This window comes from Schistocerca serialis, chromosome 1 (genome assembly GCF_023864345.2).
Source record: "Schistocerca serialis cubense isolate TAMUIC-IGC-003099 chromosome 1, iqSchSeri2.2, whole genome shotgun sequence".
NCBI lineage: Eukaryota > Metazoa > Arthropoda > Insecta > Orthoptera > Acrididae > Schistocerca > Schistocerca serialis.
The window spans coordinates 987,132,660-987,146,894 of NC_064638.1; the positions used below are offsets into that span (position 1 = coordinate 987,132,660).

The 14,235-nt window shown below is 41.4% G+C and overlaps 1 protein-coding gene across 1 annotated transcript in view; it reads left to right on the top strand.

The window, feature by feature from the left end:
• The window catches only part of LOC126458640 (discoidin domain-containing receptor tyrosine kinase B-like), a 305,649-nt gene that overhangs the window by 223,116 nt on the left and 68,298 nt on the right, over nucleotides 1–14,235 (top strand). Inside the window, exons 7-9 of the mRNA XM_050095811.1 lie at nucleotides 3,745–3,878; nucleotides 6,800–7,007; nucleotides 10,859–10,969. Coding sequence (XP_049951768.1) covers nucleotides 3,745–3,878; nucleotides 6,800–7,007; nucleotides 10,859–10,969 — 453 coding nt within the window. The remainder of the gene's footprint in view (nucleotides 1–3,744; nucleotides 3,879–6,799; nucleotides 7,008–10,858; nucleotides 10,970–14,235) is intronic.

Here is a 14,235-nt window from a genome sequence, read left to right on the forward strand (position 1 = left end):
TTCCATGTAAACACAGCCCACACCATTATGGAGCTACCACCAGCTTGCATATTTCCTTGTTGACACTTGGATACATGACTTATAGGGTCTACGGCACACTAGAACCCTACCTTCAGCTCTTACCAACGGAAGTCGGGATTCAGCCGACGAGGCCACCGTTTTCAGTCGTCTAGGGTCCAGTCGATATGGTCACGGGCTCAGGACAGACGCTGCAGGTGATGTCGTGCTGTTAACAACGGCACTCAGTCTGTCGTCTGCTGCTATGGCCCATTAACGCCAAATTCCACCGCACTATGCTAACGGATACGTTCCTCGTACGTTCCACATCGATTATTGAGGTTAGTTCACGCAAACGCTGCAGCTTTTAGTCTTTAAATGAAGGCTGTTGAGCACTACGTTCTCCCTGCTGAAAGATATTGACTGAAATTTGCTATTCTTGGCACACTCTTGGCACTGTGGGTCTCGAAATAGGGAATTCCGTAACGATTTCAGCAGCGAAATTTCCAATACATCTAGTTCCAACCACTATTCGCTCTTCAAAGTCTATTAATTGATGTCGTGCGACCATAATCACAACGGAAACCTTTTCACGTGAATCACCTTAATACGAATTACAGCTCCAACAATGCAGTGCCCTTTTATACATTTTGTGAGCGATAGAATCGCCATCTGTATACGTGCATTTCGCTATCCCATGACTTTTGTCACCTCAGTATATTTTAACTGCTCGTACGCCATCTACTACATGGTCCGCAAAACTTCACATTTTCGTGGGAGCAGGAGAATCTGTATACGTGCATGTCGCTATCCCGTGACTTTTGTCACCTCAGTGTATTTTAACTGCTCGTGCACCATGTACTACACGGTCACGGTCAGCAAAACTTCACATTTTTGTGGGAGCAAAAGAATCTGTGGAAATTGGATAACTTTGGACCGGTCCCCTCTCGCCATTCTTCACTAGGAAACGGCGCAATAGCAGCACTCTAGTAAGCACTATGAATGCAGTGGTGATTGATTGTGGTACAATGAATGCCCTGTGAACAGCAGACGGGATTATTCTCCCCTGCCACTGCAGCATGATTACGCTCCCAGCATATTTTGGGGAGTGAGTCAAGTAGTATTATGTGAAAAAGTACCGTACCTCTAAAGTGCTTGAATTCCTGTCATTGTGTCGGGGGTAGATTGGAAGTAGACGTTCCACATCTGCACGCTTCAATTTTGATTTATTTCTCTAGGTGATTTTAGTTTGGCAGCGACCAGCTGTGACGCCGGTTCACAGTCTGATAACTTGTCTCAGAGCAGAAGTAAGTGCCTCAAAGTGGATTACAACCCCAAAATTTCTGGGTAATCGGTTAAGTGTTGTTTAGATTAATAAGAGCATACGTAATTTTAAGTTAGTTTAATGAAAATACGTTATTATTAGTACGGCAATGCGATTACTCGAAGGTTTTTGCCGAATCGTTCAACAACTGGACAGTACATTACGATTGCAATTTTCAATGTTTCACATTAAATGTATAGGCATGATATATAGGAAATGAATAGATGATTGAAGTGTAGGCTATTTCCCATTAAGCGCTGGCAAAACTTGAAGATGTATGGAGATAGCCGGAACCCGAATATTAGCTAGATATATTTACATAAGAAGTAACGCATTACATTTCTTTGTTTTGTTTCATTATTTACCTTGATGTATATTCTATATAGCTAATTATATTTTCTTTGTACTTACTTACTACTGAGTTATATTTTTTAGTTTAATAGCTTAATATTGCATTATTGGAGTTAAGAAAAAAAGACTGCAGTTACGTAGAGAATTTTCAATGGACTATCTACTTCAGAAACAAAGGGAAGCATGTATTATGAACGTCACAAATAAATAAATACACTATCAACTATATAGACACTTAAATAATATGTAGACATATGGCTGAGGAGAGTCCATTTTAAGAATAAATACTTTGTCAGCTACGGACTACTCACTAAAATTGTTCCTAAAAAGTAATGTACATGATAATGAGAGATACAGTAATAAGCCTAGTAAATATTTATGAAAGAGCTGTATGTTAAATTACGCTGTTGTACTTGAGTTAAGTATGAGTATTATAATGCTTTTGTTGATAATTCAATGCCATATTACGTTCAATTGTTAGAGAGCAGCCATTAAACGTTTAACGTCACGTGTAGCTTATAGCATGGAAAGAACCTTTCCTTATTCAGACTTTTGTCGGTGGAGGGCTTAATAGTCGTCTGTATATATACCGAATCTGATTAAGCTGATGTGCAGTTTTCGGGGGTATTTAAGAACAATTACATCGGAGTAAACGAACTGAAATGTCAACATTTTAAACATGGCTGATTACTGGGTAATCGGTAACAGCGACTGTTAAAAATCTTCACGGTAAATGATAACAGCCAAACAGTTGCAGGATAAAGATTTATTGAAGTCCTTGACCACGGTTACGGTACATCTAAATATACCTTCATCAGAATCAAAAATACACCTGAACAGGAAGACGCCTTCATTAGCGAAAAAATAGCAACATAACTAAGACAGAAGAAAAGACAAACACTTATAGCGATAAGTAACCATAAAATTACCAATGTATTACAAGCACAAAAACTTTTAGTCACTTAGTAAAATCACATCCAGCAGTGGATATGCATAAAACAATCATGGCAAAGGTGTCACCAGTAGTTAAGATTAAAATATGACCTACATCTGTAGAGCATAATTATGAAAGATGGTCGATACAAACGCAGCATACTTTCAGTACTTAGCCTGTGAACTATAGTGAAGAGGGTGTGGGAGCACTAGGGCAGACAGTTCCACCGAGAGAGGGCACTTGTGGTATGCGCGAGACACTCGCGCACATTAAAACCCGGGATACATACTCATGCGCGAGTGTTATTTGTGTTGCGTATGATATGAAGTTATGGAATAATGGAAAACCACACGAAAGGTATGTTCTTAAGACATTGTAATGATGGCTCACGAACGTGATCAATAGACCAGTGTATGTACAGACCATCATCAAAAGCGTAACAAACTATCACACTATGTCACTCTGCAGGTAGATGTAGTTCTTAAACACGGTGTATAACCAGCTCTTTTCCCCTTGTAAGCTAAATTCTGACAACGAATATTCTTTCCATCACTAGAATTCCAACCGACTACTTATGAACCGATAACTACGAAAAATTGGAAATTTGTGGTAAGGTCTTACGGGACCAAACTGCTGAGGTCATTGGTCCCTAAGCGCACACAGTACTTAAACCAACTAACTTACGCTAAGGACAACACACACACCCATGCCCGAGGGAGGACTGGAACCGCCGACGGGGAGAGTCGCGCGGACCGAGACAAGGTGCCTCAGAGTGCTCGGGAGAGCTACGACACAAGTGTTGCATTTCGTTTACTGTTTGGTTTTCAGGTAACATTCTCATTATAGTAAAACACAAATATCTTTCTCTTACACTTGGAAAACTGGTTTACAGCCCGCAGATGGAGGAATGTCGTCGGTCTAAGCGTGCTATTTGGGAAAATCATCACCAACTCTAGCAAAAGAAGTTCAAAACTGGCGACAGGAAAACAGGAGTCCGAGCTGTTGCGTGCACGTAACATAGCGTCAACAAATGTGATCATTAAATGTCATGTCTTATAGTGTTACGGCCGTTACATGAGAATTGCTTCACCGTGGGTGTTGGCGACCGTAAATAATGCTGGCCTTTCTCCCGTAACAGGTAACGCCTGGGTTGGCTGGACTAACGAATCTTTCCCCAGCGGCTACGTTGACCTCGTATTCGAGTTCGACCAAGTGCGTAACTTCAGCGCTGTGCAGATCTTTGCCAACAACTTCTTCCTCAGAGATGTTCAGGTTCGTATAAATATGCACGTTACTTTGCAACTAATTTTCATAGGCCCTAAGAAACTCTATGTAGATATCATTTCATGTGCCAGAATTATAAGGATCGGCAGCACACTCGATGAAAAATCAATAGTAAATTGCTTTCATTATTCATTTCGAGAAGTGGAATACGAATTTCTGCTTAACTGTAGAACTGGGAGTGGTACAGCTGTTGAATAAAAAAGTATTCTATGTACGACTGGCGAAGGAAAGAGAATAATAGAAATAGATTTAAGCAAGTAAAAGTGTCCTCGTGAGACAGGGTATTGGTGTAGAACAGGGGGACAAAATGTTTGTGTGGAACACAGCCCTGGACACAAATGAAACGTGAATGATGCGAACATCTGGTGAGGAGAAACAGTAAGAGTTTTATATGTGGCTGTACGCAATAATGTTCATAATTGGTAAATCAGATGCAAAACGAGGAGATACGATATTAAATGAGCAAAGATATAGGTCTACCGAAGACCGTCCCCAGAGGAGGGATAAAATAAGTAGTACATGTCATACTACAACTGAGGTTACTTAATGTAGCACTATAATGAGCACTAGAGAGTGAAATTTATACCAGCACAAAATAGCACTAAAATGCGGAACAGCCCATAGTGGGTGTGAGATGTGGTAGACATGAAAATCTTAGCATTATATTATTGCAGCGCTTGTGTATAATACGATGAAGCACGGCGTCAAGCCAGTGGAAAGAATTAATGATTAAAAGAGAAGAAAAACATGATCTAAAAATATCCATCTTATCCTTTGTCTGTTCATTGTCAAGTCAGTGACGCTGACAGTGACACCTGCAATTTAAGTAAAATTACAGAATCAGTTCCAGCTAAATAGATAGTCTACGTCTTTCTTCCTTATGGGGAGTTTTCACCAGCGTGTTCACAGGTAAAATACTTTATATTACCACGATATCGCAGTAATGGGCCAGGGAGGAGACCTCACTTACTGAAGTGAAATGTCCACGTTCCAAGTGCATTTTATAATGTATCGCATCATATCATACATTTCTGGCACGAGGGTTCGAAAGAAAAATATGAGAAAATAAAATTCCTCAACAAGCAGCCGTAATACAGACTACACAGACTAATGTATGGAACACGTTTCATCACACTCATTCCCTAGAAAATATCTCTTACGACTAAAGGCAAGATTTCGGACGCACCGATTGCAGGCGTCTTCAGGTAGTGGACACTTTCCTTTTATGTTACAAAGCCAGCTTCACCTCGAAGCTTCAGTAACATCTCCTCCTGGTCGAATTGCAGCTAACATCGTATCTCTTCCGAGCGTCTTCCTGCAGGGCAAAAAAATATTATTTTCTTATTTGCAGCCAAATTGACGCAGCAGTAGTACTTTAATTTTCTTTTAATTTCCACAAACAGTTTCTGGCCTCAAGACCATTTTCCAGTGGCTCTCTGAACGATATTAAAAACCAAATACAATGGAATAGATTGCAACAAAAATAATAAAAAAGTCAGATAACAAGTAACGTTGCACAATAACAAGAAATTAACAAAAAACATCGTAAAAAAAACAAACATTTAAATTAAATAATATTTTTGTGGCAACTCGATCACTAACATAATCAAAACAGCTTAGTAAAATAAGTAATCCATAATTTAAGAAAATAATAAATAGTACCTGAAATTACATGACTGTCGTAGTAACAGTACACATACTGGTGAGATCTGTGAAATGGTACTTAAATGGGGGAGTGGCAGGCTACAATGATCCATATGATGGACAACAAATTAATTATTTTCTCATTGTTCTACGCTAATGTCAAATTTACATTAACACCGGAGACATTAGAAAGCAAATACTTGTACTGGATCACGTTGAAATTCTTCTGTTGCAAACAATTCAGTGTGTTTCAAAAACATCCACCTGATATCACAAGAGGATACGTCCCATACGAATGAACATAGAAGTATAGATTAAATTTTAACTTTGGCTTAGAAGTACAAGGTTTATATCTACAAAAAACTCTCTTGTTTTACAGGGGCATGTCTTATACATAAATGCGAAAGCTAGGGGTGCATTTTATAGTTACATTTAGCAAAAAATTTTCACTTAGCTATCAGAAGTGTTCAACATGACCCTCAGTGGACGCACAACAAACCAGCAGATGATTATCAAATTCGTTCCATGCTCTTGTGATCATGTCTGCAGTTACTGCATTCACTGCTCTTTCTATACGACGTCGCAGCTTGCTCAAAACTGCTGGAAGGAGAGACGCATAGACAGTGTAGTGCCGTAATGTCAGCGAAACTCACACCGAAATGCTTTAACTGAACTGCACATTTTGGTATGGAGGAGCTAAACACCTTTTTATAAATGTATTAACCTCATTTCGACTCGCTTCTCATTTGTCAAGCGGGCCTATCAGGAAAAGGTAGGTGACATGCACCAAGCGGAATATTTATTTTGGGTGTGTAAGTTAAAATTTACTCATTGTTTCTTTCTTCATTCATATGATGGGTGTAATTTTGTGAAATCTAAGAATCTGTTCGAAAAAGGTTGTACCTCACCTCCAGCTGTGTCCACAGCAGTGTATTATCATTAATAATAACGCATGATATGCTTAGGCTATCGTACAAATAGCATAGAGAGCTGCATGAAACCAGTCCTTGGACTGAAGATCGCAGCAACACATCGTACAAATAGCGGATGTTCTTCTGGACCTCGCTAAAATCGAAGTACGCAAAATAGAACGCATTTGGAAAATGCAGTTTTTAGTTTAGTGGTTCCGTTATCCTCCAGTGTACAATTTTTATTGTGTCACCGTATCGAATAACAATACACTTCTCGATGAGTCATTGCCATATGTCGTATAAAAGGTGTTCCTCTTCCCGTCGGGAACAACAGGTTGCCTCCATGTCATATAGGTGTTCCGGCGGGCTCTGGTGTCCTTCAGCGTGGGCGGGCAGGTGTTTCCGGGCCGGCCCATCAGCTTCACGTACATGCCGGACATGGTGCTGGAGAACGCGCGCTACGTCACCATCCGGCTGCATGGCCGTCTGGGCCGCTTCGTCAGACTGCGGCTCCTCTTCGCCGCCCGCTGGATCATGATCAGCGAGGTCACCTTCGATTCAGGTCAGCCTTCTGAAGTCAATGCAATAATGCTACATTCTAGACATTTAATTTTATTACTGTTGCTGTACTCGTGACACCGCAGAGGGGTCGAAACGTCGATTATTCTAGAAGGAAATAAAATGCGGCCGGACAATCCACAAAATTTTAACTTCAGTGACAACGGCCACGAAAGCCTGATGACTGTCTCTCTCCGAAGTATGACCATGAGCTGCAAGTTGCACGTCCCCTGGGCATACTGTGTTGCGATGTCTCTGTTGTCCAGCAATCTGTTGTCCACGGGTCGTGATAGCACTTCGCCAGTATCCTCTGCCTACATCCCAGCTGTTGTCATGAGTCAAATCGTCAGAGCCAGTCAAACTATCCTATGATCATTTCATTATGTAGTCCATCAGGAAGAACGCATGCCTACCCTTCTTGCCATACTTTTTTTCCTGGGTCTATATCGTCACCACTCTTTTTGTTCTCCATGTCGCTGCACTACAGCCAACGGTACGATCTGTTGGCATTATGCTCTCGCGTCCCTCATTCCAATATATCGATCTCTTTCCGAAGTACGACCATGAGTTGCAGGCGCACGACCCCTGGCCATACTGTGTTCCGATGTCCAGCTGAAGAGTTCCATTAAAGTTGTGTATATCTAATAGTAATATTTCGTTTTCTTCATACGGCAACAAGCATCCCTTCAGAGCGTTCGATACGGGAGCTGTCATTTCTGGAAATTTTCTTATTGGGTCGTTTATATACACGCTGATTCATGGCGTACCTCCACTTCAGTTACTTAAATACAGTAGAACGGCATTTGTCTTCTATTTTCATCATTATGACAACCATGTGATCAAATGCTTTTACAGTTTTCATAGTTTCGCTTATGTACTCCAATATAGAGGTTGATATTATGAGGTGTGGGCGTCTGAATCTACTTAAACGTTTAGTGAAGTTCGATGATTGCTTAAACATTGTTATCATAGCAGTGGAAGACCCTGCTTTTTAAATCTGTTCATTTGTTTGCCTTTCTACAGGCACGCATCAGTTTTATATGACAGTCGGAGCGAATGATTTGTTTATATGTTTATGGCACACCTAACCTCTAGTGGTGCACTGTCCACCGATATGTGTCATTTTTATGAATGACATGTGTTCTGAAAACCCAATGGTACTTACGAATAACCTTGTTCTTATTATTTTTCAGTAATTTCAATTGATTTCGAAGCCAACTGGCGTCAACACCAGTCACCTGCATATGAAAACAAAATCGTCTCCCAAAGGCTACCTTCTGAGCTTAACCGATTTGATACTAATATTCATAGTGCCAAGTTCCGAAATAGTATTTCGTTTTCTCCACTAGTCAGTTTCAAAGGCTGCTCAAAATCGTAACACAACACGCACTTGCCATAATAATAAAAATAAATCCCCCTGATATTGAAGGCTTCAAACTTTGAAACGTGTTGTGGAAGTAAATTAAACAGTGACTGAAAACAGTAAACATCATGCTGCACTCACTATACAGTGGTTTGAGAATAAAACCATTTGGTATTGATATGGGCTGTTAATAGAGGAAAACGAACAACACAGCTTTTTACACACAAAAGTAATAGGAAGTGTAGAGCTGTTTTCCATTTCCAGTAGTTAAAAAGATTACTTTTATAAACTTTTCTCACACTTCGGAGTAGATTATACTGTCTCAGAAGAAGCTGAGAGCATCGTGGTGTAGTGGTTATGATACTAAACTGTTGAATGGAGGGTCATGAATTCAAAAGTCATCTGGACTGTGAAGTTTTAATTTCTATATTCGGTTAGAGTACATTCTAGAAGTATCCACAAATGTCAAGAATCATTGTACTGGAATGTTCTGTAGCCGTATATACAGGGTGTTACAAAAAGGAACGGCCAAACTTTCAGGAAACATTCCTCACACACAAATAAAGAAAAGATGTTATGTGGACATGGATCTGGAAACGCTTAATTTCCATGTTAGAGCTCATTTTAGTTTCGTCAGTATATACTGTACTTCCTCGATTCACCGCCAGTTGGCCCAATTGAAGGAAGGTAATGTTGACTTCGGTGCTTGTGTTGAAATGCGACTCATTGCTCTACAGTACTAGCATCAAGCACATCAGTACGTTGCAACAACAGGTTAGTGTTCACCACGAACGTGGTTTTGCAGTCAGTGCAATGTTTACAAATGCGGAGTTGGCAGATGCCCATTTGATGCATGGATTAGCACGGGGCAATAGCCGTGGCGCGGTACGTTTGTATCGAGACAGATTTCCAGAACGAAGGTGTCCCGACAGGAAGACGTTCGAAGCAATTGATCGGCGTCTTAGGGAGCACGGAACATTCCAGCCTATGACTCGCGACTGGGGAAGACCTAGAACGACGAGGACACCTGCAATGGACGAGGCAAGTCTTCGTGCAGTTGACGATAACCCTAATGTCAGCGTCAGAGAAGTTGATGCTGTACAAGGTTACGTTGACCACGTCACTGTATGGAGAGTGCTACGAGAGAACCAGTTGTCTCCGTACCATGTACAACGTGTGCAGGCACTATCAGCAGCTGATTGGCCTCCACGGATACACTTCTGCGAGTGGTTCACCCACCAATGTGTCAATCCTCATTTCAGTGCAAATGTTCTCTTTACAGATGAGAATTCATTCCAACGTGATCAAATTGTAAATTTTCACAATCAACATGTGTGGGCTGACGAGAATCCGCACGCAATTGTGCAATCACGTCATCAACACAGATTTTCTGTGAACGTTTGGGCAGGTGTTGTTGGTGATGTCTTGATTGGGCCACACGTTCTTCCACCTACGCTCAATGGAGCACGTTATCATGATTTCATACGGGATACTCTACCTGTGCTGCTAGAACATGTGCCTTTACAAGTACGACACAACATGTGGTTCATGCACGATGGAGCTCCTGCACATTTCAGTCGAAGTGTTCGTACGATTCTCAACAACAGATTCGGTGACCCATGGATTGGTAGAGGCGGACCAATTCCATGGTCTCCACGCTCTCCTGACCTCAACCCTCTTGACTTTCATTTATGGGTGCATTTGAAAGCTCTTGTCTACGCAACCCCGGTACCACATGTAGAGACTCTTCGTGCTCGTATTGTGGACGGCTGTGATACAATACGCCATTCTCCAGGGCTGCATCAGCGCATCAGGGATTCCATGCGACGGAGGATGGATGCATGTATCCTCGCTAACTGAGGACATTTTGAACATTTCCTGTAACAAAGTGTTTGAAGTCACTCTGGTACGTTCTGTTGCTGTGTGTTTCCATTCCACGATTCATGTGATTTGAAGAGAAGTAATAAAATGAGCTCTAACATGGAAAGTAAGCGTTTCCGGACGCATGTCCACATAACATATTTTCTTTCTTAGTGTGTGAGGAATGTTTCCTGAAAGATTGGCCGTACCTTTTTGTGACACCCTGTACACTGTATGTGTTCTGGCTGGAGGCACATCGCTCTGCGCTCTTGTATGTGCAAGTGCTGAATAAACCTTCGTTAAGTGAAGTTAGTGTTCGTCATTCATCTAATTATACCTTCTTCTACGTGGCAATATTATAACATTAATTTCAAGATCTTTTTGATGTGTAACCAAACTACAGATTTTAGATATATCGATTAATGTCTCTATTGATTTACGCAAAAGTTCCTTCAGTAACATAGCGATTTTGGTGTGTTCTAGAATTATTGATGAATGAATATTTTATAAGTTACTTCGTTATTTCCTCCTCATCTACATCATGATCAAGAGCAAAATTCATCTTTAATGTAAAGCGCTACATCAGCAAGATAAATATAATTTGAAACTTAATTATTCCTTCGTTTCTACAGTTCCTGTGTCGGGCAACTTCACCTCTGAAACTGATTCTGATGCGGAGATCGTTGGACCGGAGGAGCTTTACTATGAGGAAGAAGAAATCGTCTCTGAGCATCTCGAAACGGGTAACTCTTGATTTAAGCAAAACAGAGAATGGTTACGAGCACTTTCACTCTCATAACTATATATCTGAGTCTCCTATAAAACTACTTTCATACCTTCTAGTCCCACCTGTGGTCTAGAGATAGCGTTTTCGATTAATAGCCAAAACGTTTTCCGCTCCGGGTTCGAAACCTGTCATTGCATATACGAAGGTTGACTGAAAAGTAATGCCTCCACCTTCGTAACTCTTCAACAGTTTGCAGCATTGGTATGCGACAGGTACTCACTTGTTCCATAGCCTCTTCTCTACAGCTCCAGTTGTCGGGAAGCCTTAGCATTGTACGGTTGTGTTGTAAAGTGTAAAGTACGGAACCCTGCGCAGACGGTCGGTCAATACGATTTGAGCTACGTGCAGTCATTGAATTCTTGAGAGCAGAAGGTGTCACCCCAAAGGAGATTCCTCAGAGAATGAAAGTAGTTTATGGTAATTGTGTTTACGGGAGTACTGTGAGTCGTTGGGCGAGTAACGTTAAAGATGCTGAGGCGAGAATATCTGACCTGCGTGACAAACAAAGAGTAGGACGCCCTGTGACAGCAAGCACCGTCGTATCACTCAGACAGAAATTTCAAGCACAATCGGCATTTCACAAGAACGTGTGGGTCACTTTATTCGTTTGCTTGCAAACCACTCACTTCACGTGCCACCACAGCAGAACTTCACAGACAGAATCTCACCACCGTACGTCATCCTCCATACAGTCCAGATTTAGTACCGTCTGACTTCCATCTGCTCCCGATAATGCTTCTGATGAAGACGTTGAGAGGGCTGTGAGACTCTGCTTGTGGAAACAGAGTGTCCACTTCCGTGACGGCTTCAGAAAACTTGTTCATCGTTGGCAGAAATGTATCCAACTGGCTGGTGATAATGTGGCAAAGAGAATATTGGTAATGATCACATTCTAAGGATTATTTCTGCGTTTGATTAAAACATTCCCATCGAAACCCAATTAACGAAGGTGCAGGCTTTACTTTTGATTCAACCGTCGTATTTTGATTAATAATCAGCACTGACGCCGAAGGCTTCTTGCATGAGAAGTCACCCCCATTCTGCAAAGGCCTTGTTTAAGAGGGTGGAGGAGCGGACAAAGATTCAGGGAACTCTCTTACCCTTGGGGTGGGAGACTGCCCCTGAAGGCGGAGAATCAGCAATGATCAATGGCACTAGGATGCAGAAGGCAATGGAAACCACTGCATTGAAGACACACAACATGTATCCACAGGACACGTAGCCTGTCACTGAAAAAGTGTCATGATGATCTCTACATAGGCAAAAGATTTCGGAATAGTCCCCCATTCGGATTTCTAGGAGGGAACTTATGGTTCAAATCGCTCTGAGAACTATGACACTTAATTTCTGAGGTCATCAGTCCCCTAGAACTTAAAACACACATCCATGTCCGAGGCAGGATTCGAGCCAGCGACCGTAGCGGTCGCGCGGTTCCAGACTTTAGCGCCTAGAACCGCTCGGCCACTCCGGGCGACCTAGGAGGGAACTGCCAAGGGGGAAGTAACCACGAGAAAAGGACTGAATACCCAACGAAAGGATACCGATTTACGAGTCGGAGCGTGGCATGTCAGAAGCTTGAACGTGGTAGGGAAGCTATAAAATCTGAAAAGGGAAATGCAATGACTCAGACCTGATATAGTAGAGGTCAGTGAAGTGAAATAGAAAGAAGCCAAGGGTTTCTGGTCACATGAATATATGGCTGTATCAACACCAGCATCAGAAAATGGCATAATGGGAGCAGGATTCGTTATGAATAGGAAGGTGGAGCAGAAAGTTTATTACTGCGAACAGTACAGTGATAGGGTTGCTCTTACCATAATCGACAGGAAGCGAACACCGACAACGATAGTTCAGGTATACATGCCGACTTAGCTAGATGAAGACTAAGAGATAGAGAAAATATAAGAAGATATTGAAAGAGTAATACAGTCGGTAAAGGGAGATAAAAATCTAATAGTCACGGGAGACGGGAATGCAGTTATAGGGAAAGGAGTATAAGAAAAGATTACAGGAGAATATAGGATTGGTACAAGGAATGAGAGAGGAGAAAGACTCATTGAGTTCTGTAATACATTTCAGCTAGTAATACCGAATACTCTGTTCAAGACTCATATGAGGAGGAGGTATAACTTGGAAACGGCCGGGTGATACAGAAAGATTTCAGTTGGATTATTTAGTGGTCAGACACAGATTCCGAAATTAGATACTGTATTCTAAGGCGTACACAGGAGCAGATGTAAAATCAGATCACAACGTAAAAGTGATGAAGAGTAGGCTGAAGTTTAAGAGATTGAGCAGGAAGAACCAATATGCAGTGAAGTAGGATACGGAAGTACTAACGAATGATGAGTTCTATAAGGCTATAGAAGCAGCAATATGAAACAGCTCAGTAGGCAGTACAACTGAAGAGGAATGGACATCTCTAAAAAGAGAAATCACAGAAGTTGGAAAGAAAAACTTAGTTGCAAGGAAGGTAACTGCGAAGAAATCATGGGTAACAGAAGAAATACTTCAATTAATCGATAAAAGACGGAAGTACAGAAATGTTAAGGGAACTTCAGGAACACAGAAATACAAGTCGCTGAGGAATGAAATATATAGGAAATGTAGGGAAGCTAAGACGAAATGGCCACATGAAAAATGTGAAGAAATGAATAAAGAAGTGGTTGTCAGGACTGACTCAGCATATAGGAAAATCAAAACAACCTTCGGGGAAATTAAAAGCAAGGGTGGTAACATTCAGAGTGCAACGGGAATTCCTCTGTTAAATTCAGAGGACAGAGCAGACAGGTGGAAACACCACATTGATGGTCTCTATGAAGGAAAGAGGGGGGGGGGGGGGGAGAAGAGTTATCTGATGTGGTAGAACAAGAAACGGAAGTCCATTTATAGGAGACAGGAATTCCGGTATTAGAATAAGAATTTAAGAGTGCTTTGGAGGACTTACGATGAAATAAAGCAGAAGGGATAAATAACATTCCATCAGAATTTCTAAAATCATTGGGGGAAATGGCAACAAAACGACTATTGACGTTGGTGTGCAGAATGTATGAGTCTGGCGACATACCATCGGTCTTTCGTAAAAATGTCATCCACACAATTCCTAAGACTACAACAGCTGACAAGTGCAAGAATTATTACACAATCAGTATAACAGCTCATGCTTCCTAACTGCTGACAAGAATATATAGAGAAGAATGGAAAAGAAACTTGAGGATATGT